This window comes from Leuciscus leuciscus (assembly GCF_965113295.1).
Source record: "Leuciscus leuciscus genome assembly, chromosome: 21".
Lineage (NCBI taxonomy): Eukaryota > Metazoa > Chordata > Actinopteri > Cypriniformes > Leuciscidae > Leuciscus > Leuciscus leuciscus.
This window is the reverse complement of record NC_138745.1, coordinates 26,213,133-26,239,793: the sequence shown is the minus strand read 5'-3', so window position 1 is coordinate 26,239,793 and position 26,661 is coordinate 26,213,133. Positions and strand designations below refer to the sequence as shown.

General features: G+C 36.8%; 1 protein-coding gene across 11 annotated transcripts in view; it reads right to left on the bottom strand.

The window, feature by feature from the left end:
• The window catches only part of ablim1b (actin binding LIM protein 1b), a 97,139-nt gene extending 70,585 nt beyond the window's left edge, over positions 1 to 26,554 (bottom strand). For 3 of the 11 annotated variants that reach the window (XR_014201338.1, XM_082152946.1, XM_082152949.1), the window contains exon 1: positions 1,593 to 1,912. Coding sequence is in view for 10 of the 11 variants with exons in the window: in XM_082152946.1 (XP_082009072.1) it covers positions 1,593 to 1,614 (22 nt within the window). In the remaining variant the exon portion in view is untranslated. Of the gene's footprint in view, positions 1 to 1,592; positions 1,917 to 7,331; positions 8,010 to 26,039 lie in introns of those variants that run through there. The other 8 variants (XM_082152942.1, XM_082152947.1, XM_082152945.1 and 5 more) reach the window with 7 other exon arrangements.
• Between the last annotated feature and the right edge of the window lie 107 nt (positions 26,555 to 26,661).

The following is a 26,661-nucleotide window of genomic DNA, read 5'->3' as shown; positions in this document are numbered from 1 at the left end:
TTTCAAAACACACGCACACCGCTGGTACGGAACACCCTTTACCTCCGTCTCCGAGCCGTGACAAGGGCTTTCTTCGGGAAGCAACCCCATTTCCTGAGAAATTCCAAACAGGAACGCACTGTGCACTGCCTGCATTCTGTAAATAATTCAATAGCCTGCTAAATTCCTACATAGTATTACACAACATCGCTGGCGGAAACTGTGCCATCTGAAGTTACTTTTGTTGGATAACAGTCTGTTTTCTGTCCTATATTGGGTGTTTTCACTGTATTGTTTAAATCAGGCAGTTTGGTCCTGAGCGAAACATGTTAATGAAGCATTTAAGATTCACCAGATGTTCCTGCTATAATGCGGCTTCCCTCATCAGATAACTTCTGAAGTTACTGCCACCCACTTTATATTGGCAAACAGTTCTCAGCACAGAAGTCCTGCACAAACCAGTCAGACAGTTATGCATATTCACACACATTTAACCATCATGCATTCTAATGCACTTGCATAAATGAATAGTTAGTATTCATTGTATATTTTTTAAGCTAGAATATGTGCCAGATCACACAAATGGTGATCCCTAAACACACAAATGTCTATAAAATGGTCTTCTGAATAATAATAAACACACATTACATTTGTACAGCACAATGTGCAGCCCACATGCTGAGCAGCGAATTAGAGGTAAAGTAATTGCCATCAATACCAACCCAAGACACACATGTGTTAAATGAACTGCAAGCTTTAGAACAACAAACAAATACAAAAACAAAAGCGTTATCATTTTTTACACCAGTTTGTGGTCGACCGAGTTTTTTTTCAACGACCCAATGCCAATACAGATATCTGGAGAGCAGGGTGGCTAATATGCAAAGGAAATACTGATTTAATTAATAAAACTAAATTTTACACAATATATACACACAATTAACTAAAAAGTGCACTATTCATTGTTTTACAATTAATTTACACAATGTATACTCAAAATTAATTAAAAATATTGAAAACAAAACAATAAAATGCACTATCCTTTCAGTTACACTTTGTTTACACATAGAAAATGTGCATTACTGTAATATTTACAAAATATATACTCAACATTAACTTAAATAACATGCAGAATCCATTGAGTTTTACACTTATTTGACACATTTTCATAAAAAAAAACAAAAACAGAAAAGGCTCATTATCCATTTTTTATACACTTAATTTACACATTATTATAAAAAAAATAAAAATAAAATAAAAAATGCACACTATCCATTGACAATATTGTCGGTAGATTTCCAAACTAATGTTAGGCGGAATATTATTTTCTGTTGCAAAATCAACCAAGCACAGTTACTGATAATCTCAAGACAGCCAAAGGACGACCAATTAAACAACCCTTCCGATACTAGCTTATCACCAATACCACTATGATCCCTTCTACAGTATCTCTTTCTTTTTCATACACCGCAATCCTTCTAAAACACCAAACTGCCCTCCCTAGTCCCTACATCCAACATGCACACAAATCTCCCACACGCTGGCCTGGTTTTCTCCCTCTGCATGAGCTCTCTCTCCTGGTCCCCACCCAGTGCTGTGCAATGCCATGCTACCTTTCTCCTTCACCATGACCATTGGCTCCTCAGTGTCTGCTGGAGCTCTGACGAGGAGGATCTTCCTCGGCTTCTGCTTTATTCCCCCACTGAATCCAAACGTGAGGAGGAGACGACGGAAGAAAGAGCGAGAGAGAGACAGAGAGACAGAGAGAGAGCAAGGCAACGGCAAGATGACAGCAGAGGAACGGACAGAAAAGAGCTTGCACTCTCAAACTAAGCAGCCGCTCAGCAACTGCTGGCTTGGTCTTCGTTTCTCAAGCACTCCCCCCCCCCCCTCCCCATACACACGCATACCGTGTGTATGTGTGTGTGTTTGTGGACTCTGCCCTGGCTCTTCTGAAATAACCAGGTTGCAGCTGCCGTGTGTGACAAATGCAGATTCCACAGCCGTAATCCCTCCCAGTCTGAGACACCACCTTAAATTCTTCAAACAGAGATGGAGGGGATAGACGACGGGCACATGTGATTCGTATATACTGCACATATCTATCCCTTCCTGTTCTCTCTCTCTCTGTCTCTCTCACACACACATACATACTGTCTCCCTGCCATTGTTCATCACATGCTCTGATGAGCTGTGTTTACTTCAGTGAAGTGCTGACTGCTGCTTTTACCCCTCAAACCTGGTTGTTGTGGATGAATTAGCTGGGAAATAACTCCTGTTCATTGACCCATGTATCTATCAGATAATACAGTAACACTTTTGAATTGAAGGGTGACATGGTATGTGAAACGAGACAAAGTTGCTGGTCTTTGAGGGATCAGCTATAGTCTCTCTTTGGGCTATCCACGCGTCATGCCGGTAGATTATAGGATTACTAGGCCGACAATTGAATTGGGGAGTTTATTGAGAGGCGTAATTAATATTCACACTGGTGCAGTGACATCACTAAGGGGCAACGTGTACTGTACTGAGAGAATTGGGCTGCTCTGACAAATTACCCAGAAGCCTTGGTGCTCACAGAAAAGTTGTTTACGTATACATTTATTTAACTCCCTATTTTGTATGCGACTGAGACGTAACGCTACCATTCAAAAGTTTTGGGCTCAGCTATATTTTTTATTATTTTTGAAAGAAGTCTGTAATGCTGCATTTATTTGATCAAAAATGCAGAAACCATTCAAATATGCTGATTTGGTGCTCAAGAAACATTTCTTATTATTATCAAAGTTGAAAATGGTTGTTCTGCTTAAAGGGATGGTTCAGAGTAAACTCAACCAAGAGTCCTTTGCACCATGACCTCGAGCCAAACACCCCCCCAGAAGCCTTTTATCCCTTGGTCGAACATTATTAAAGTTAGAGCTTATTTCAAGATATAAGCCGGATGGCTTAGTGCAGGCGCTAACGGATACAAGGATGTATCTCGTAAATTACCCCACTAATAATGCCCAGAATGGTACCAAACTTCTACAGTAGTACAAATAGGTTCTTTACTCATAAAACGAGGCATTGGAAAGTTTGTAAGTACATCAGGAGTTTATTTAAATAACACTTGCCTGACGGCTAGTGCCACTGCTAACCCAGACGTCGACGTCACTTCAGTGATTTGGGGAAAGCACGTAAAAGTGGCAGAAAGCGATGCATAAGTGTAACAACGAATTATTATTTTTTCCGAAGTGTTAACAACTTAGTGTTAACTAATAATTGTTGCAAACTGGTACTACCAACAAAATATTAGTGCATTCCTGGAGCTGGGCGTCGTTACACTACATACATACACGTGTTTGGCTCGAGGTCATGGTGCAAAGGACCCTAGTTTGATTTTACCCCGAACCATCCCTTTAATATTTTGGCGGAAACCGTAAAAACTGAATTTATTTGAAATATAAATATTTTGTAACATTGTAAAGGTATTTGTCTCATTTGATCAATTCATTGTCCTTGCTGATGAAATTATTATTATAATTATTATTTTTTAAACTTACTTAACCCAAACTTTTGAACGGTAGTGTGTTTTATCTTTGGATTTAAATGCATGGATGTTTCTAACAACAAAACTACAAGCACTCTAGTCTTAAGACCATTGAGGTTGAGATATATATATATATATATATTTAAATGGTAATTTTCACATTTTTAAATATACATTTTATTATTTTACTCTTGTCCCAAAACTGATTTTTGTGAAAAAAAAAAAAAAATGTTTACACTATAATAATCTAACCACACTGTTAAAATAACTGTAAAGTATGACTGTCCCTCATATCTGCATTCCTTTGCATCACAACCAACAATTTTATGTAATTTTTGTGTAATTATAATTACTCTAATGTTCTTGATTATCAAGGAGACAACAGTAAAGAGCAGCTTGAGATGAAATTTGAGATTTGTGTCGTGTAAAGAAACCAATTTATCACAGTGCCATTTCCAAACAAAACTGTAATTAAGTCAAATTATGCAAAAAAAAAAAAAAAGTTAAAATAATATTGAAATGTATGTATTTAGGACATATTCTAGCAACAAAATTTGCCTCATCAAGTCAAAAGACTGGAGTCTGGCATATTTTCCAAAACTGTAATTTCCACCACAGAAGGTTATCAAACACAATACATAATTCGAGATATGATAATTCAGAAATTGCCCCTGTTGGTGAAAAATAATAATCTCAGACAAAAATCCAATAATTTTGACATTGTTAGCAGACCAATTAGTCCACAGAGCCAAAATTGTCGATAGCTTAAGAAACACCCATATATGGGTTGCAATGGTTAGAGGAGATTAGCTGAATTTTAAATAAGGGTAGGATGTGTGTCTGCTGGGTGTCAGCATGGGGACGGCACAAACAGCAGGTGTTGGATTAATAGAGGAACTTGAATTCTATATCATTAGAAAGAAGAAAACAGCTGAATCTTTTGTCACCAAGAGAGAGAAAAGAGAAGAAACAGATCCAAAGTAACAAGGATACAGCTAGGGCACTGCCATTATTCTCCATTTATATGTGCAACAACACCACAATGGGGCGGGATTTTATACTTTCAGCGTGTTTCTATGTGGTTGATAACCTCTTCTGTATGGTTACAAGGGTGTTTCGATAATTTTTCCCACCAAATTGTAATTGGATTCATGTAATGTAGCTGGTGCACAGTAATGCTATGGAAAAGCTGCAAATGTCGGTGGAATAACAATACTTTTGGCAACAGGGTATCTATGATTTCCCCTTCCTGGAGGGCTACACAAGGGGGGGGGGGGGGGGGGGGATCCAGTCTTTCTCTTGCCTCGGCTGTGGATGATTGATTGTTTGAGTGAAGCCACAATTACTATATGCACTGGTTTCTCTTTCCATGAGCCGGCACTCTCTGAGAACAACCGCCAAACATTAACAGTCAGGCTTACGCATCCATTTGAATCTCTGCAGCAGATGAGCAACCCCTCTCCAATCTCTCAGATCAATTCAAAACTATTCAAAATATACAGCACAGCACACATTTCCTTCCATAAAGCCACACAACACCCAGTATCACCACATATGTCCGCATCATCTAGAAATCACTGCATTATGCAAGCATATAATGAACATCCTGACAAGAACTCATTTATATAGCCAATATTCTAGAAAATAAGTGTTGCAAAAACATCTGCAGAATGTTGTTGTAACATTTTAGAGCCGTACTGCAGATTAAATTACATATTCAAGAAGATAATGCACATCATGTGTGTGCTAAGACACAAGTGACGTCCAAAGACAGTCTAAGTAATTTGCTTGCTACTCTGGGATGCAATGGCAAACCCACTGAAAACTACATTATGACTCATTTACAATACCAGCAGGGCATTTTACGGGGTGTAAGGATGAGTTATTGTATAAAAAGGAACCGCAGCAGACTAATGGGAAGATTTGTCAGGAATGTGTCCACCGTTTCAGCCATAATCCTGCCAGCGGGATAGTGCTGTGATCCAGCTCAGACTTCAGATTAGCCTCACATCCCACTGCCTCATAAACACAAATACCAGCATTTCTGTTCATCTCTTCAATTCTATTTCTTACAATATGCAAACTTTTTGGCTATATGCTATCCGCAATTCTGCACCTCAACAGATCTCATTGGAACTTCTGCTCGGCTAAAATCAAAAATTTTCCTTGACAGAAATATTCCTTTGGAAGCTGTAAAGGCTTTTTTTGGCCATTAAAGTTCAACTCAAATATTTTAACTAATTTCACTGCAACAACAACAAAAAAATATATAGTACTGGTGTTCTGTCTGTGATATGAATTGTCCATGTTACCAAAAAGCCAAGATCAGTATTGTGTTTTCATAGTCTAATATATATATATATATATATATATATATATATATACTACCGTTCAAAAGTCTGTGGTCAGTAAGATTTTTTATGTTTTTAAAAGAAGTATCTTCTGCTCACCAAGGCTGCATTTATTTGATTAAAAATACAAACAAAAACAGTAATATTGTGAAATATTATTCCAATTTAAAACAGCTATTTTCGATGTGAATATACAGTAAAGTGTAATTTATTCCTGTGATCAAAGCAGAATTTTCAGCATCATTACTCCAGTCTTCAGTGTCACATGATCCTTCAGAAATCATTCTAATATAATGATTTGATGCTCAAGAAACATTCATTATTATTATCAATGTTGAAAACAGTTGTGTACAAATTTATTTCAAAATTCTTTGAAGAATAGAAAGTTCAAAAGAACAGCATTTATTTAAAATATAATATTTTCTAACATTATAAATGTTTTTACTGTAACTTTTGATCAGTTTAACTCATCCTTGATGAATAAAAGTATTGATTTATTTTGTTTATTTCCCCCAAAAATAAAATTAAAATTCTTACTGACCCCAAACTTTTGAACGGTAGTGTTTAATGTTACAAAAGCTTTAGATTTCAGATAAATGCTGTTCTTTTGAACTTTCTATTCATCATCATAAATGTTTCTTGAGCATCAAATCATCATATTAGAATGATTTCTGAAGGATCATGTGACACTGAAGACTGGAGTAATGATGCTGAAAATTCAGCTTTGATCACAGGAATAAATTACACTTTACTGTATATTCACATAGAAAACAGCTGTTTTAAATTGGAATAATATTTCACAATATGACTGTTTTTGTTTGTATTTTTAATCAAATAAATGCAGCCTTGGTGAGCAGAAGATACTTCTTTTAAAAACATTAAAAATCTTACTGACCCCAAACTTTTGAACGGTAGTATATGTACATCCTAAAATTAAGTTGTACTAAATAGAGAATAAATAAAATAAAATAAATCTGACAAATATAGTACTTTTTTTTTGTTAATGCTTGAAAAAGAGTGAGCTTCAATTTCAACCAAGACCAAAGTTAAGCTTATCTTTCTAAATATCTTAACATTTTTACGACAAATAAAATAATGTACATGTACATACTAAAATGAATTTACTCATGAATATATTAATTTAAAATTCATTTAATTTTGAACTAAATACAAGATAAAATAAATCATGCTTAAAAAATAGGTTCAATCAAGACAAAAATGCTTATTGAAAAATATGTTTTTTGAAAAATATGTTGCCCTTTCAAAAAAAAAAAAAATCAATTATACAAAATTACGACAACTTCAATTATTGTTATTTTATTTTAGCTTTAACACAATTTTTCCTGTTAACAAAATATTTCTACACATCTGTACAATAACACAGACAGTCACATAATGGAAATATCTTCTGCGATAGCAAATGAGTCAAGCATAAATCAAGCATCTCTCCTATACTCTCTATCCTCCCTTACCGGGTCCCATGTCAAGAGGTGCCATTTTCTCCAGGATGACATAATCATTAGGGTTAAGGAAGGGCAGCTGCTCCATCATGGACTGTTTGGGAATGAGGTAGAGCACCTCGGCCACATTCCCATCTTCGATAATGGACATTCTCCGAACTGAGTTCTTGCGCTTCACCCGGTCCAGGACCACAGAGTCGTCGCTGCGGCCGGTGCCGCACAGTTTGCCAAAGCTGTTAAGATTGGGTAAGTTGGGCATGGCGGTACCCTCAGCCCACTACGACGAGCAACAGAATAAAGTGAGAGGAGATAACATAAAAATCACCTGGTCACACAATAGTGTGATGTGTTACAACTGAACCCCAGGTACAAGATTAAGCGACCAGATCGCAAGGGTTTATTTGTGTTGTTGGTGAAGCAGCACTGAGCCCCCGCTGTGAGCTCCTTCCTGGTTTACTTAAGCAGATTACGGCCGATGTATTTTTAGTGATTATCTTCACTAGAAAAGGAAAAAGAGCACCTGCATGAGACAGTCCGAGTCAAGATATTATGACCGGATAACCTGCAGATGAAAGTTGCAATATCAAAAACAAACGCATCACAGCCTAATCCTCTGTGATTGGATGCATCTTCTAGAAGATTATAAAGTTTTACATTGACTGGCATTGCAGCCGTATATTGCAGTTTAAATCGTATTTAAATCAAAGTCTTTTACGTAATACAAGGCAAGGCATAAACGTCCTTATAATGGAAATACTAAGAAATAATAAAGCACACAATAATGCATCGGCTTGATTAAGTTGACATTTCTTATTAAAATAAAGATCCTCTCAAACCAAACATGCCTTCATCTGAGCTCATAAACCCACGCCGAACAAGCGTCTGTCCACATTTAAACTGGCACGTCACCAAAGCTGCTGAAGGGGACCTTGTCTGTGGTACTTTTAGAATCATAAACCCTGCTGCCGTGTCTCATGCGTAGAGACGCTAACTCATGTATATGTTTATGTGTGCGCCATAAGGTTATATCAAAATGCCAATTTTCATTGAGGTTGTTACAATGGTCCTTTATTTATCGCATCGGCAGAAAGTTTGTGATATTTGTTTGTTCCAAACGTTGAAAATGAAATCAGAGTTTATGATTCCTAACTCTCTCTCTAACACACACACACAACACAACAAAGAAACACATACAACACACATTTACACACACTTTAGTTCATGGCAGCACTGAACTGAGAATAGGGTGTGAATTACAGGGGCGTTTGGGGAGTCTGACCCCAAATTTGTGGCTTTTAGTCCATGTTTGTTAGCTTTGAGGTCATTTATATGATTATATACTCCTAAATATTGACAGACACAGATACATTTTAGCATATATAAACATTTAAAATTTCTCTCTCTTTTCAATGGAAGCATATTGATGGCCCATATTGCACTATACAGATTTTTGTCCAATCAAATGTTCTCAAGGATAAGCATGTCATACTAGTGAGTTAAAACATTAAATGTACCATTCACTGTTAATTATTTGACTGTAAATTTACAATAAATTGCAGGTTACCAGTTGCATGACTTTCACAGTAAGTTACTATATAATTTTTACAGTAAATTATTGTGAAATGACAGCTGTATACTGTGACTTCACAGTAATTATGCCGTCGTATTACTGTGATTTAGCAGTAAGCAGCTGTAGAATTACTGTATTTAACTGTGAAATTAGTTAGTGTCTATGTATTACTGTAATTTTGCAATTTTGCATGCACACTAATATCAATTATATAAATTAAACAGTGATGTGCTGCCAGTGACTGAGTCATATTCACAAAAGCTAGTCAAATGTTCATTTTCAAATGTTTGCGTTCGCTAGTCAAATTTTTGTTTCCCCAAAAACGTTGTGAAACGTCAAAAACATTTGCACTCCACCAAGAAACATGGCATTCTCTTGCAAAAGTATAGTGTTTCCTGGGAAACTTTGTGCTAAATTGTAAAATTAAAATATACTTTCCTTCCACCTCATAATGTTTCCATCAGCTGTTTGTGTTTGCAAAGCATCATAGGGTAAAGCACTGAAATAGCATTTTTCCATCAAATTTTTTCATGTTAAGGCGAGACACTACAGGTGAATAGGGTAACATTTTAAAATAATAGATATCACCATGAAACTTCCTCAGTTGATTACTTACACAAGTATATAAAAAAAAGTATTACAAGTTTTAGAAATTTGTATGTTTAATTATGCAAATTAGGCATTATCTCATTAAATATGCATGATTTTGCATATATTTTCGGTAGATAGATCTGAACATATGATAAAGCCAGGTGCAAATTTCTTTTTTCATTTTGTTTACACACAAGATTTCAGGATATATGCTTTTATTACTTAGGAAATCAAAATATACTGTCCATAGCCTTAAAAAATCGATTTTCGCCATATTTTTTTTATTAAAATGTCACATAAATCAGGCCAAGAATGATTTATTAACAAATCCCTCTGAAAATATCTTCAGAATACTGCTAAGTGTATAACTGGAGAGTTTGGTGTACACAGGTGCTACACAGGCTGAGATGTTTCTACTGGAGAATGACAAAAAAATCATTTTGAGAAAACGGCAGTTAAAGATTTAAATAGCTCTAAATGAGATTTCGTCGTTAGCTTTAAATCCCCCTTTGGACATTCACGATTGGTTACTGATAGAAAGGAAATGCCCATATTTGGGTTACATAGCGTTGTGCAGGAGACTCAGAGCTTTACAACGATACCGGTCATGACAGACTTCAGTAAACAGACGGAACTCGGCATGACGTGTTGGAATGCTAACTTCTTGGTAAATTCGGGAGAAACTTACTGCCGCAAGTAAACAAAATGTAATAAAATAAACATCTTAATGTATATTTTCAACGTTTTCTTTATAGCAGCTTGAAAGAACAAATACTGAAGGAGTAAACTAGTCCAAAATCTCAAAACTGAGCACTGCATGAAAAATCGATGTTTTTGCCTGCCGTGTCTCGCCTTAATAAATATGACCATGTTAAAGTATCTTGGTAAACTAGATCTGCTACACACGATGCTGTTGCAGAGCAAGTTTGCTACTGCCAACAGATACCCAGACACACTGCTGTGAGCATGTAAGATACTGCTACTGCATGAATAGGCCTACATCAATTCTTTAGCAGATCTAGACAGGTGGAGCTGGGGGAGGTATAGGGCTTCAGTGGAAATCTGATCTACAGCGAACACTGAACCAGAATATTTAAATATTGAGCAAGCAAGCTCATTGGCTGCAGAATCAGCTTTTGCCGTATAGTGATGTGATTGCTAGCAGATTGCATGTAAAGGACCTGCGCTATTTCATGACTAAACAAGATATATAATTTGCACACTAGGATGATGTCACAGCAGTTACATAAATCAGCACTGTGGATTAAAAGCAACATTACTACTCAGACTGCTAATGGAAGACATAGAGCGAACATGACCAGATATGCTGCGTGTCACAACGTTGTTGGCTCTCATGTGATACTATCATTCATTCCAATTTCTGTGACAGCTCATTTTTCACTTAGAGCTTTTTATCTAAATCTCCTCACCAGGGCATTGTGCATTAAGATAATAACTGTGGAATTACAGATGCAGCTCACCGGTGCCTTCCATGATCCAGGTGGAGGTTATTTGAGCAAGGACTCAGGAGACAATGGAATATATAATGACTGTTAATGACAGAGTACAATCCAGGAAGTGCCCAGGCCACCTATGTCTATGTCGCCTTATAGGGAAGTCACATAATCACCACTTTAGCATGAGGGAGATAGTCTATGGGCCAAAAAGCCTTTGTCAGCTGTGCTAAAGCACACTTATCATAGACTCATGACCATAGAAACAATCTGAAAAGTGTGTGTCGGGGCAGTGTGTAATTTCAGCGAGACTAGCGGCTATGATTATCTCACAGAATGTTCTGGGGCAAATGTAGAAATGCCTACACCCAAGCACACACACTCAAACTGTATCTCAGCTCCACACACACACACACACACACACACACACACACACACACACACACACACACACACACACACACACACACACACACACACACACACACACACACACACACACACACACACACACACACACACACACACACACACACACACACACACACACACACACACACACACACACACACACACACACACACACTCTTTTAATACTACGAGACAATATTAAGCTCCACATGGTCTATTTTAAGATAAGGAAACTGTCATGATCTCAGTGATGGCTTAAAACACATAGACAAAACAATTTAAAGCACTTAGATAAAATCCAATTTTATATTAGCAGCACTACAGCATAAAATAAGTTTCCATAATTTGAGTATTTAAATCCTTTCATGTTACAAGCGCTCAAATGCTTGAAATGCCTCACATGACAGAGCAGAGAGGCAGATTAAGTCCTGCTGACATTTCGCAGTGTTGTCATTCAGTCTCTGGCTGTGCTGAACAACACCACGGTGTATCCATTACCTCTGTCACACCCTTCACAGTCCCTCACATGAAGGTTAAACCAATACACAGCTATGAGAAAAAATCTGGGCGAGAGGTGAAGAAGTGAATGCTAAACTCTAATCATCTTTCTTTTTCCTTCATTCCTTCATTTTCCTAGCTTTTAAAATACAGCAAAGGTTTTTACGCTGGAGGTCTCAGTCATTCTAGACTTCAAATGTAAGAAAACTATATTTTCCTCTGTAACACTTTAGAACTTTCGTTATAAACATTATTGCAGCATATAATGCATATTATGAAATTATATAGATATATCAATTTACATTCACATTTTTGTCTATACGTAACTAGACCGTTTATAAAAGAGATTAAACATATTTTTACATTATTTACAGAATTTGATACTTCATAGTTTTAAAGGAAATTATGTTTGAATATGATTTATAAATACTGTTCCATAGTTTGGGATTAGTACATTTTGAGTTTTTTGTTTTTGTTGTTGCTCACCAAGGCTGCATTTATTTCAATAAAAATACAGCAATGTCAAATATTACTAGGATTTTAAAACAACAGTTTTCTATTTTAACATAATTTAAAATGTTATTTATTCCTGTGATGGAAAAACTGGATTTTCAGAAAAAAAAGGTAATTCCAGTAATTAATCCATCCATATTAATTGTCCATGTTACCAACAAGCCAAGAAGACCAGTATCCAGTTTTGTGCTTTCATATATAATCCTATAGTTTTGAAGTTATATTGAATATATAATGTATATCAATCAAACATCAAAATAATGCTAATCTGTTCTATGTACTACTGTATATATTTATACAAGACTATGAAAACACAATACTGATCTTGGCTTTTTTGGTAACATGGACAATCATATCACAGACAGAACACCAGTACTATCTGTGAGTTCAACTTTTTTATTTTTGAAAAATTAAAATGACAATTCTTCAAGTATGAAATTATATCATATTTTCATATCATGTTCAGTCAACCTTGTGCAATGTAAAATGTTCTTCTGTGTCCACCCTATGGCCTATTACACATATGTTCTTATCCATGGCAAGGTCAACACAATAAAGCAACTAATCTGCACAGAAAGTGCACAGGCGCTTGTCCACACACACTTGGAAGCTGGACTTCCTTAACAATGCTACCGGTCCGCCTGTCCGTCAGATGGGGCGTAGTTCTGGATTGGCCCTCCTTTTGGAGGAAGGTTATTAAACCACGCAAGGCTAGTTGGACAAAACATCAAACAATCCTCCTTTTCATCACCACTCAGGCCCACATTTCATTGCATAACATTTCTCCATGTGTCGTATAGAATTTCTCATGGCAAGAGTGAATCACTTCATAGATGAATGCAGGCAATGTAAAGTGCATCATGACAACGAGCACTGGCATTATATAACGTCTCTACTATTCACAATGCTTTGAAATCTCAGTCTCTCTATTTTGAGACTCAAATGCAGTCATCAAAATCATTAGATGCACAAGTATCACTATATAGGACTATTTTAATTGCGGTGCCATGTAAATCTCATAAACTATGTAAATACATTAAGATTATAGAGTAAGATGTTCCCCCCCACCCCCACCCCACACAAATTCCTCATTAACAAATAGACACAAAATACTTTGATATACAACTCAATACAATGTCACAGATCACTATTTTCCAGAGACACAAAATCAGATCAATTAACCTCAAAACTATTTAGACTGACCAAATCTTACAAATGTTCATATTCAGATGAAATGTGCTAAGAGGAGATTTTGAGCCATCTATGATCAAGGAAAAACATTAAGGTATTATACTATATGATAGTTAGGCCAGGCTTAAAATGCAACACTTAAAAGGGGATCCCTGCTGCATTTCTTTATCCACTAAGAGGTCCTTAGTGTGAAGATGGCAAAGGCCCCAGGTCTATGTTACTGTAAGTTATAGGCTGTGAAATTTTGTGTGTTGCTCCACCTAGCTGCACTACTGAAAAGTGCAAGAAAAATAACTTGTTACACATGAAACTCTGGGCCAAAAACACAGCAAATCTAATCCAATCAAACACAGTCCACTGCACACCATGGCAATTACCAGCTCAAGATCCACTTCACAGTGTGACGTATAAGCATGCACATAAAAAGGACATGCTAACAGTGCAGTTATGTTAAGCCCAATATCGCAAGTACGGTTTCATAAACTTAACATTTAGATGTCAATAATAAACAGCTGGTTTTATCATAATTTGACGCCTCCTTATTTATGCGAGTTGAAAAACATTCAAATATGGTGCGGTGGTTTATGTCTCAAACATAACGAATTAAGTCAAAAACTCAAAAACCTTGGAGTACAACATCTGTTTTTTTTTTTTCTGGTTGTGTGACCCTAATTCAACATCCCTGAAGGAATTTCATTCCAAAAGAATTGTGTGGTTGAGTTCAAGAAATGTAAGAGACAGACACATCCATCTTCGTTGAGAAATCTAGAACAAGGTGCTTTTGAAATTTTGTTTCCACACACTGTGAGGATTAGGCGACCGCATCCCTGCTTTGTTTCTCACACACACGCTTGCAAACAGATGCATGCTCTCCGGGAGCAATAAAGGTGAAGTGTTATGTTCGGCTCCACCCACAGGCTGTCAAGACACTGAACCTGATTAAACAGACTCATCGTGAAACGCCCTACAACACAGCAAAGTAGGCATGTGCCACATCTGCTCCATGGTTCGAAATACAAAAGCACACACTCTTACGAACACCCACAGAGAGAGACTGTGAGAAAGAGGAAGAAAATGGTTAATTGCATTAAATGGTTACACTTGAGAGAATATTGTAACAACCAAACCTCCTGCTCTTTGTCTTCAATAACTGGCTGTGCTCATTGGACTCACTTGAAGAGGAAATGTTGGGGAAATTCTTTCATGATGTTGTAATCCTTTCCAGTTAAGAGGAGGTTTTTTTTTAAAATGTTCCCCTCTGTATTTTACGTGAAGCTGGTTTGAGTTATATTCCTGGCGATTATAGTCTACCATGCAAACAGACCGGCCCACGATATCAGAGGTTGCTCGGAAACATTTGTGGGGGTGTTTGTTTGTTTGGACGACCTTCAGACCTTGAGCCAACATCAGAATCAAACCTTAAGAGCCCTTGCAGCCCTTAAGAGAGTCTCAATACAGAACCACGAGCACCAGAGCAAACAGCACAAGTCTCTGAGGAGAAGAAGGTGCAAGCAAGCAAGACAAAAACAAATCTAACACTGTGTCCTAACCAGGTGTGATACCACAAGCAAAAAGCAAAGCTCTTACCATTTAAAAATGTATTCTCACATTAATTTTAACAAGCTTTAAATGTGTCGGGCCAACGTATTTGTCACTTTGAAAAGTGATTTATTCATTTTACAGTTTATCCATAAAGGGATAGTTCACCAAAAAATGAAAAATCTGTCAGAATTTACTAACCCTCAACTTGTTTCAAACCTGTATGGATTTATTTCTTCTGCTGAACACAAAAGAAGTTATTTGGAAGAATATGGGTAACCAAACAGTTTATGGACCCCATTAACTTCCACAGTATGGAAAACTCATGGAAGTCAATGGCGCACATCAACTGTTTGGTTATTTAAATTCTTCAAAATATCTTATTTTGTGTTCAGCTGAAGAAAGAAACTCATACAGGAATGGAATAACTTGAGGGTGAGTAAATGATGACAGATTTTTAATCTTTGGGTGAACTATCCCTTTTAAGTGGGACTTCTCTACATTCTCTAAATTCTCTACATTCGCTAGTTGCAAATGGTCAGGACAAAAGTTAAAGGAAAAAATCGATTTTATCTCTTGCCACTTTATTACTTTGTGCCTGTTTAGAACACCATATAAAAGCATATAATTGTGTCTGAAATGTGTCTTAACATTTGAGCATTATGCTTTTAATGGGTTCATAACTCAAAAATCTATTTGCTAATGCACCATTTAGTACATTGCTGCTAAAAGCAGTGTTTATAAAACAAGTGCCTGCAAAATATCATGTGCAGTGACTATATTGTGTGCAGAATATATACTGTAAGAATAGTGTGACAGAGAAGAGAAAGCTCTCTCAGCATGTAATAACACAAAGAGATTGCATGTTAGCTGCAGCTCTAGTGTCATGTAGCCATTGGCGATGGCCTTGTCGCATGCAAAGCACTATTTATACGCTGTCATGCTCTCTTTTCACTAATGTAAGCATAACATTAGCCGACTATCAGATCTGCAGATTTGAAAAGCAGATACATACATCATACAAAATAATACAAAATAAGTAAATTGTTTCACGTGTGATAACACACTGAAATATGCCAAGTGTGTTTAGTGTTTTGTTATTCCCTCATATTTGAAATGTTACAAAATATATAAATTAGGATCGTTAAATCAAATATCCTCCCCTGACATCACTTTTGGCCATATAATTGTTTTTTTTCTTATTTTAAATATGATCAAATTCAGTAGTAAAACATATTTATCACGTTAACTTCCCTGGACCCCAGTTTAAAAAGCCCCGGGCTTATGGCCTATATAGACCCGGGACGTCATTCACTTCTCTTCCTCTCATCAACCTTCTTATTCCTCAATATATTCATTATGAACAATATAACAAGAAATTTTTTTTTTTTTTTTTAAAGTGTATAGTGTCACTAGCACTATATATGTAATAGTGTAAGTATATTTTTTCTGCTCAACAATTGAATCTCTGATGACTCAATAAGTGCAATTCACCTTTATTCTTCAGGGTGGCAATGTCTGATTCACAATGATGGCGAATATTCACAATATCTGCAAAATTTCAAATGACTCATTGATTTACTGCAGAGCAAGTACCGTATGCAATCAAATCTTAGTGTCACTGTCACTTGATAGTGGATCTGGTGAAGAAGCTGTCAGCGATCAAAATATTGATTTTGAAGATATTTATGAGAATATGGTTGAAATTGCAAATATGAGCCATTTGCTGAATGTACTGGGGAAAACATCTCTGACCATGACAGAGATAATGCTAAAAATAATCTGCTCAAATTGAAACCCTTGCAAGTTCCAAAAGGTAATAAAATATGCTTTATTTTATTCATTTGTAATTGTTATTAAAATATCAGGAGAGTTATATACGTCAACGGTCAAAGATTAGTCCCATATAATTACTGGCAAAACATTCATGCATTTAAGGGTTAAAAAGGTCATATAATGAAAATGAAGGGTTAAAAAGAAGGTGAAAACGGTCATGAAAAACTAAAATCTGATGAAAAAATCTTTAATAACATTATAAGTGGACTTCAAGGAGAAAAATTTAATAAAAAATGACCCCTTTAAAAAAAGCCCTGACTGTGCCATGTCAGTGTGCATCATTCAGACAGGCCTGATCATCCTCTGAGCTGGTGGGTTAAAATAACTCATTCAGACACCACAAGCAAGTGAAAATGCCTTGACAAATGCTCCAAATATCTCAAATTTGGCTTTAGGAGATTCCCCTGAGCACTAGTTGTGGTATCATTGTATCAGAAGGTCAGTTTCTATATCCTGGGGGTTGACAGAAGGCTGGGTAAACATGAGAGTCCAAAACAGTGCTAGAAACACACAGGGCACTGGCCTGGGGAACAACACGGATTCTACTGTTTCAGTAATGTCTGATCCTGTTAGGAGTCCGTGTGCTGCTCCCGAGCCACAGTCTGTAGAGCTGTTATTAATGCAACTGTGCCCGGCTAAGATGTAATTAATGTGATTGCTTCTGCTCTTACTGCAGGTGGCCTTCCTGGATGCAGCAATTAAGACCTCATATACTGCTGTGACCTTATAGATGACCTACAAACACACTTAACCAGGAAAAATGAAAACATTGTGCTCAATATTGCTCAAAAGATTACAAGATCTTGCCAGTCTAATCGGATTATGTCTTCGGTTTATCCTAAGTGGACGTCCATGCATCAATATTCATAAGTGGATCAATTAGGAGTACAGGATTATTACTGACATGTACAGGAACAACATTAACTTAAATAAATGATGGCGGTCTTACTTAGGAAAATCAATTTTTTTTATGAAAAGCAACCACAATACTACAATAACCTGTCACAATTTTCTTTTAGACACATTTTTTATAGAAATGATCAGTTATCAGAGTGTTGTTGCTGTTTTTTCAATCCCGGAAAAAAGTTCGTCCTAAGGCTGATGAACTTAGAGAGGTTAAAATGTATTTTTAACACTGTTCCTGAACATTATAACCTCAACATTGTACAAGTACAATGCAGTTTTTACGCACAAAAGCCTCTCCTGAAAGACGAAGCCATTCCCATTTTGTCGGGACAATCTGTTGTTTATGGATCACAACTAAGTATGTCTTATTATTTGTAGTTGTTTTCTATTAACAGTTCCAATAATTATTAAATGTAGTTGCTTTGATGTAAACTAAGCGCAAAGCTTTCCCTCCACTATAGTTTGCTAACTAACATACAGTATTGATGTAGTGTTTACTTTAGCTTTTAAAAGCTTACAAAAAAATGCTTTTGTAAGACCTGTTAAACGCCCCTTAGGAAAATGATACATGATTATGTGATTGATTACTGTTTGTATTACCATAGTTTTCTGACAAATAGGATGAAATTCTGGATAACATTGTATCTATAAGAAAAAAAAAACATACCACTTGCAAAGTCCGGGCTTGAAATCCGTTCAGCACGATCATCTTGTTCGTTAACATTGTCAGGGTCTAAATCGAGATTTGCACACACTTTGAGTTTCCATTGACTTATGGGTTTAATACTGAGTTAATTACACTTTCTATCATCCTAACCTCAGAAACATTACATTTTTCTATGTTTATTAATCCATTTTCCTAATTGAGACTGTTGGATTTCCCTCACATTGTAGATTTTTTCAGGTTTTTCTGTCTTTGTGCGGACCCCAACACGTAGTCAAAATGGGACACATACAGAGTCAGACACAAAAAAGCAAAAAGTCGGCTCCTTCAATATTTTCACAAGGTCACTAACAAGAGACAAGGAGGCAAAAAGGGATCAAATACACTATGGCTTTTGTGATTAAGATTTTTTACTACATTGTAAAGCATAAGGATCCTTTGTTTTGAGAGGGATCTGTAAGGTTTACTTTTAGCCACATCTTTTACAATAACACAGGAATTAATTGGGACAAAAGTCGGCTGGTAGCCAGTAATATCAGCAGCCCTTTCTCCCACTGGTCTGTTACTGGACTTCTGTCCACAGAGAGAGATAAACTAAGGAAATCGAACTGGCTTTGACATGAAACAGGCCTCAGGAAAATGTGGCCGGATACATTTAAGAAAACGCAATGTAAGATAAATTCCCAATTGAAGCTGAGCATTTATTCTGTAGGCTCTCAAGCGTCTGTGGAGCTGAGCGCAGATGAAGCATTCATCAGGAGGGAATTTTTTTTTTTTTTTTTTTTTTTTTCGCAGAAGCACAGAATCAGCAGCCCACGGGGAATACTGAGCTCAGGAGTGTGTGGTCAGCTGGAATCAGAATGATGGGTTCCATCTGGTCCTCACACACCTGCCTATATATATATATATATATATATATATATAATTAAATATATTTATACAAAATTTAAAACACAAGATTTTAAAACGTAATTTAAAATTTATTACAATGCATTTTGCATTATGCTACATTTTATGAAATATTTGTAAAACAATCGTATTTGTGACTGAGCATTTGACTCCTTTTGTAAAAATAAAATAAAAAAAGGTCAGATGTCCTTGCTTCTACCAAAGCACAAGATGCCCATTGGAGCATTCTCAAATCAGGCTAAATTTACACAATCATTTGTAATAAATTTTTGGAGCAAAAGGGTTTTTCATTTTAATTTCATTTTTAGATGTCTAAGTGGATAGATAGACGGACGGACGGATGGACAGACAGACAGACAGACAGATGTGTGCAAACACAATCTGAGTTATATTAAAAAATATCCTGGCTCTTCCAAGCTTTATAATGGGAGTGAATAGTACCTTAGATTTTGAAGCCCAAAAAAGCGCATTAATCCATCATAAAAGTAATCCATACGGCTCCAGGGAGTTAATAAAGGCCGTCTGAAGCGCAGCCATGGGTTTTTCTAAGAAAAATATCCATAATTATAACTTTATAAGCTAATCACTGGGTTCCAGTAATGGCTGTACGCGAGTTGATTTCCGGCGAAGAGTGACCTCTGATCCAATGAATGACGTATCGACGAACGCGGAAGCGCAGAGAATTAGAAGTCTAAAACAATAATTTTTACAGAGAAATGCAAAGGGCCTTCAGAAGGCCTTTATTAACCCCCTGGATCCGAATGTATCACTTTTATGACGGATGGATGTGCTTTTTTGGGCTTCAAAATGTAAGGTACCATTCACTTCAAAGCTTGGAAGAGCCAGGATATTTTTAGTATAACTCCGAATGTGTTTGGCTGAAAGAAGAAAGTCATATACACCTAGGATGGCTTGAGGGTGAGTAAATTCATGCATTTCAATTCATTCATTTTTGGGTGAACTAACCCTTTAAATGTCAATGAAATATTTTGTGCTGTCTTTCTTCATATAATTATTTATAAAACTGCTGGTGTTTTTGGCTAGAGTGCATTGAGATGTCAGTCTCCACTGCTACAGGCCTGGACTAAATCAAACTGAGGTTATCTTATAAGCACATGGTGGTGTAGAACATGTCTAAAACAAAGCCCACTAAACTGAACACATGGGAATGTTTCTAACTCTCCTGCCCAGCTCCTGCCATTGTTTTAGGGGCAACTGGATGTGACTTCATACAGGATCTCCATGGACCCTCTAAACAATGTGCACCTCATCAACCCTCACAAGTGAAATGGACATAGAAAAAGGAACAAATGCAGAATGCCAAAGTATGCGTCATACATGGGTTCAAAGAGTTTGAGATGGTGACATAACCCAGGACTGCAAGTTCAAGTCCTGCCACTGGTTCTTCCATCACCCCTTCCCCCTCTCCACTTGACCAGCTCATCCAAAGAGAAGTGACATCCTAGTTATAGGAATGTAGTGGGTCCGGGCTCTGCCGGCTGAGGGCGGCTTGGGAACAGAGAGACAGAGGGGCAGCTTCCTGGTGGGATCAAGCTTAATTAAGCCTAGAACAACAATTAAAGGCCTGTGGCTTTCATGAGGCTGAAACCCCAGCAATCAGCAAGCATGCTCCACTTCCCCTGGTCATTCTAACTGTGGCAGGTCTGCAGAGCAGAGCACCACCAAGTCCACACAAAGAAACAGAGCCAACGGCTAAAGGTCAGCATCTTGCCGTTCAAAGACTTAAAATAAGAATTAGATTAAGGCTTCTTAAATATCCAATTTTTAAACTTTGGACAGGTTTTGCACATCAAAATTTTGTTACATTTACATTTGGCAGACACTTTTATCCAAAGCGACTTACATTGCATTATCCTATACATTTATACATTGGTATGTGCAATCCCCTGGGATCGAACCCACAACCTTGCATTGTTAATGCAATGCTCTTACCACTGAGCTACATCACACCAGTAGGTCTTGAATCAAGTGAGCCATTGAATCATTTTGTCAACCGATTCATTCCAAACCATTGATTCATTTAGAATAAGAACGACTGATGCGTCCCGATTCGCATACTAACCGTCCTAAATAGTATTTGAAATTTGAAATGAGTATTCCAAAGATACCCAGATGGTCTACTTTTCCAGTTAGAATCCAAAGTGCAGATCCGTGCACACTCTAACAGCTAATATTGCCCACAACCCATTGCGCGTTGGACGGGGATTCGATTAGAACTACAAACACAAATAAAAAGTGTTAAAAAACTAAAAACATGACGGATGTGCAAGTCCGACGGTTACGTAGAGGGTTTGAGTGATTAAGTATCAGTATCTAACCTGAAGAAAAGATATTTATTCAATGTTATCCACATTATATTTCATCAGCAACAACATTGTCAACATTTGTAAAGATATGTTTGGTTTGCTGATGATACGTTAGATTCTAGAGAGCATTTAATTGGACAGAAAATGTGATGAGAAGTCCGTGGTGATGTAATAAAAATCCGTGATCCATTTTAGTGGAAGTCAGAGACTGTAAGTTTTGAGACTTATTTCTCCTAAATGCGAATTTTGTCATTGTTTTGGAACTCACTTGCAGCTTATTCATAACCTTAAGGCTAACATATTCATCCTAAAAGCTAAAAAACTTAAATATTGATTTATGGGGGCCTTTAACTTTTAAAAACCATCATTATGCAACTAATAAACACATGAGGAGAGCTCTCCGCATGAAAGACCCACAACTGGAAGATCAACGTGCTACTGTATTCCTCTCCAAAACGATAGGAAATTAAATAAAATTGATTGATTGATTGACAAGGCAGTTTAAACGGTGACAGGATATGTAACTAAGCGACAGAGCAGTCCGTTAAAGACGCAATTATGACTAGTATGTGCCAAAGCTTGCCTGCTACACTCAAAAGTATGTACGTATTCTTTTTCATTACATTTATTTATTTATATAATATATTTACATTTATTTACATTTACATTTATGCATTTGGCAGACGCTTTTATCCAAAGCGACTTACAGTGCACTTATTACAGGGACAATCCCCCTGGAGCAACGTGGAGTAAAGTGTCTTGCTCAAGGACACACTGGTGGTGACTGCTGGGATCGAACCAGCAACCTTCAACCTATTTCTAAATACAAATATATAATATTTGTATTTAGTCACTATTGCTGTGGTTCGATATTCAAAGCTAGCACAAGAACAAGAGGACTGCCGTTGGTTCCTTGATCGTAAAGTAGAGACTTGAATACCAAATGTAATGTTGCATTAACAAGAGTCAACGTTAAGGCTGTCAATCCCAAACATTCAATGGTGTAGCATGTGATTAAGATTATTGAATGACTCACCCAAAATACTGATTCATTCAGGAACAAAACGGCACTGTAAATGTGTTTATTATAAATCATTTTTCCGTTCACATCATTTTTTGACATCTTTAATCAAAATAACTTCCCCTCCCTCTTGCAACGACATCTCTTCTCTTTTCTGATGACGTGTTTTTCGGTGAGGGTAGGACAACCTGTCACTCACATGAGATCACAGCAATAGCAAACCACAACAATCCAATGATCCAATTGACTGTCGATGGACAAAATCAAGTTCCACCCTACATTTTTTCTTGTTCGAGAAGCCACTTCACTCTGATATTTGTCACAATAGGGAAGAAAATACTATCTCACCTTCATTTTCATTCCCGACTTTAACCACTTGTTTACAGAACTGTTGCATAAAAGCTTCATAGAAGTGCCATTACCTTACAGTATATCGCAAAAACAGTATATCCTAGGATAGTTGTTTGCAGGATCCAATTATTTATATAGCTTAATTGACTGTGTGAAGCTATGTGCAAGAATGATTCATACTATTAATCCGGCGAATACAATTCTGACTCAACTCGAGTGAATGAGCAGGGCACAAAGAAAGTGTAGCAGTGAGCTGAACAGCAGGAATTATGATGTGTCATTCAGCTGAAGTTAAGTGATTGTGTTTCTGTGTCTGAGGCAAAGCTAAACACTGTAGGTTCTATTGCAGCAAAACTACAAGTGCTCTGGCGTCCATCCTGCTCACCCCATCAAGAGACAAGTCTCACAGTCTGACAGCCACTTAAAGCAATGATAAGAGACATATCTTACAGGGGAATGGGTGACCTGAATTTGGACAGTGATAAATAGAGCACACCTCTTTTACAATCCTCAGTCTAATCAGTCTGGAAATAACTCACAAGTTATAATTTAGTTTTATAATTTAGAATGATTTAAGAAACACACAATTATGAGGTGGAAGAAAAAACTCTCAATAAGGCTGTCACAAATTCATCTTTCCTGGGGAAGTTATGTTAGGGCTGTTGGGAAAGAAAACAGTGGTATCACTGCTCTGATAAAAAAAACAAAAAAACAAAGAAAAGCAAGTCTTGAGAGATTCCTACTCGCTGGATGTTGTTGGAGACGGTTTACTTTTCAGATTCTCACACTGATTTCAGCTGACAGGTTTAACTGGGCTTCCCTAGGGGCCGACAATGATCTTGGGTCTGAGAAATGGAGATACAGGGAAAGAGAGAAAAAATAACTAAATGTACCATGGATATATGAACCAGTTATAAGGGAATAAGGGAGATCGGAGCTGTCACACTTTTAAACCAGTGAATATTTCTATGTAGTAACATACCTTAAAGTTACAAAAAAGTAATTGAATATGTCCACCGTTATTGCCCAAAGAAAAAGATAGTTATTTTAACACACATTAACCATTTGTGGGTTGGTTTTCAACTTGCCATTGAAAAAGCTTCTCAGCTAAAACTAAACAGTAAACAATTATAACATGCAAAACAATTAATGAAATAGCATACAAACAATTTCGTGTAGGCCTACATTAAGGACAAAAGCTTAAATATAATGAAATACAGACCTTTCTGACAACCTCCCTGTGTGACAACTAGCGCCCAGTCTCCCCTACTTATGCATTCTTTCTCTGTCAAACTAATTCCACACTTTTACAGATGTTTGGTGTTATATCTGCCCTTCAGTGACCTCACTGATTAAAATTAAATTACTGGGCACCTTGCTGATCTCAAGTGCAAAGGTTAAAATGAACTCTATTACCCCTGGCTCCTAGGGGTTATGGGGACATGGTAAGAAAAACATGGACTAGCACTTGCAAGACAGCGGCATGAATGGGGCTTCACCAAAAATGTAGCCGTCTGAAAGCAAACTCAAGACCAAAGTTAAACTCTCTTCCAGCCATGTCTGATGCCACAAACCTCCACAGATCTATACAGATGTATTCTGCATCTACTTCAGTTTTAAGTATGGCAGTTTTGGTCATTTAGATTTATTTCAAAAAGAGGACTACAAGCTAATAATAACTGTACCATTTGAAGAAGAAGCATCATTCTTGAGAACAACTATACAACTAAAAAAACAAAACTATATGAACTATCACTGGCCAGTGATAATGGCATTTATCCACTGCTTCTCTGGTCACACTCAAGTCACAAAAGTTAAATGAATAATGTCGCAACACTTTTTAAGAATAATTTCTTGGACATGCAAGTTTTTGAACACATGCTGTAATTATAGCATGGTAGAGGCTTCTGACTGTGGCTCGTGGCAGCAGTAGCCTGATTCTTTAAATAGACTCGGCACCACAAATCATCTGCAGTGCTCGCGGTGAGTCTAATTGAAGTCCAGAAACCATTTGAACTGTCAGTGTCAAAGCACGAATAATAAAAAGAAGCATTCAGTGGGCGTAAACACAGCATCATCTCGTGTGACGCTGATATGAAAGGAAGAGCATCCAATCTTAATGGGCATCTTGCTTGGCTTCTTCTCTGTGTACTTTCTTGAACTCAAGGTAATTGCTTTCTTTAACCCTTCTGTTTTCTTCGGGTCATTTTTAAGTCTGTAAAAATACACAATAAATACCCCCCCATATTGGAACAAGACTATCAGGAATACCAAAACAAATTATATGAGAGATATTATGATATGCCAAAAGGGAACTTAACCAGAGAAAAGGACACCGTTCGCCAGAGTCTCCCAGAGTTTTTTTCTTTTAACACAAATTGTGTTAATCCATCAATAATCTAAATAAAATTCCATCATAATACACCTAAGAAACTGAAAAAATTACTTTTTCTTAAGCAGGTCTTGAGGGTTAATAAGTCATTACCAAACATTATACTTGCTAAACAGATCATTAATTATAATGAATCAGTGCACATACATCAATATGAAAATGTATGAATCAAAGTTTGATGACAAATGTTATAAAATATATTATACAGATGCTAATATTAACTAATGGTCTTATTCTTTATAATGCAGCTTAATAATGTTTGTATTTTTTAAATAAGTTCTATGATACTGTATGTAGCATTAGTTTAACTCAGGTGGAGTGTGTTGTCAGACTGAATATATAGTAAACATTATGCAAAAACAGACAGGTGAAGAGAGAGACATGACAGTCTCAATGCGTCCCAAGTTCAAAAGTGGCTTAATGTTCAGCAGAAACAAACACGTGTCAAACGGTTTTATATCGACCTTTCTTGAGTAAGCTACATATGAATACAGTTTTGTCCTCGCAAATTAAAAAGACACTTTAAAACTACATAAAAACTGGTTACCTCTCGTTGACATGATGCAGTGGGAAAAGCTGTGGATTTTCTTCCTGAAATGATGATGGTCGGCAATGTGCCTTTCAGATCAAAATAGGCAATAGTCCCCCGACTTCAGATAAACAGAAGGTGCGCGAGCACTGTGTCCGTGAGCAGCGGAGCAGCTCGTGCGCTCGGCATCAGTGATCACCACAGCGCGAGGCGAGGCGAGAGAATAACGGGAACCAGAGGCACACAATGGGCGTGTCCTGTGTGATGGACCGTATGCTGCACGGTATGTGGAGCTACAGTTTGAGCTGAAGCAGAACATATTTTTAATAGCAACTGCTGTTTTCGAATAACTATTGTTTTTCTGACTTTAACCATTTGTAATGGTTTGTATTAGTTTTATATATTTTATATAAGTTTTATATATAATACATTTCCGACTCTTTCTTTTCGACTATAAATTTCACTGTGATTTGCCAAGATCGCACTTGGTTAAAATGTACCATTACACTAGACCTACGTCTCTCATAAAAAAAACAAAAAAAAAACAAATAAACAAACAAACAAACATAATAATTAAAACAACTACAACGACGTTATAAAAATAAGCCCTAGCCTAGATAAAACGTATTAGGCTAGTCTA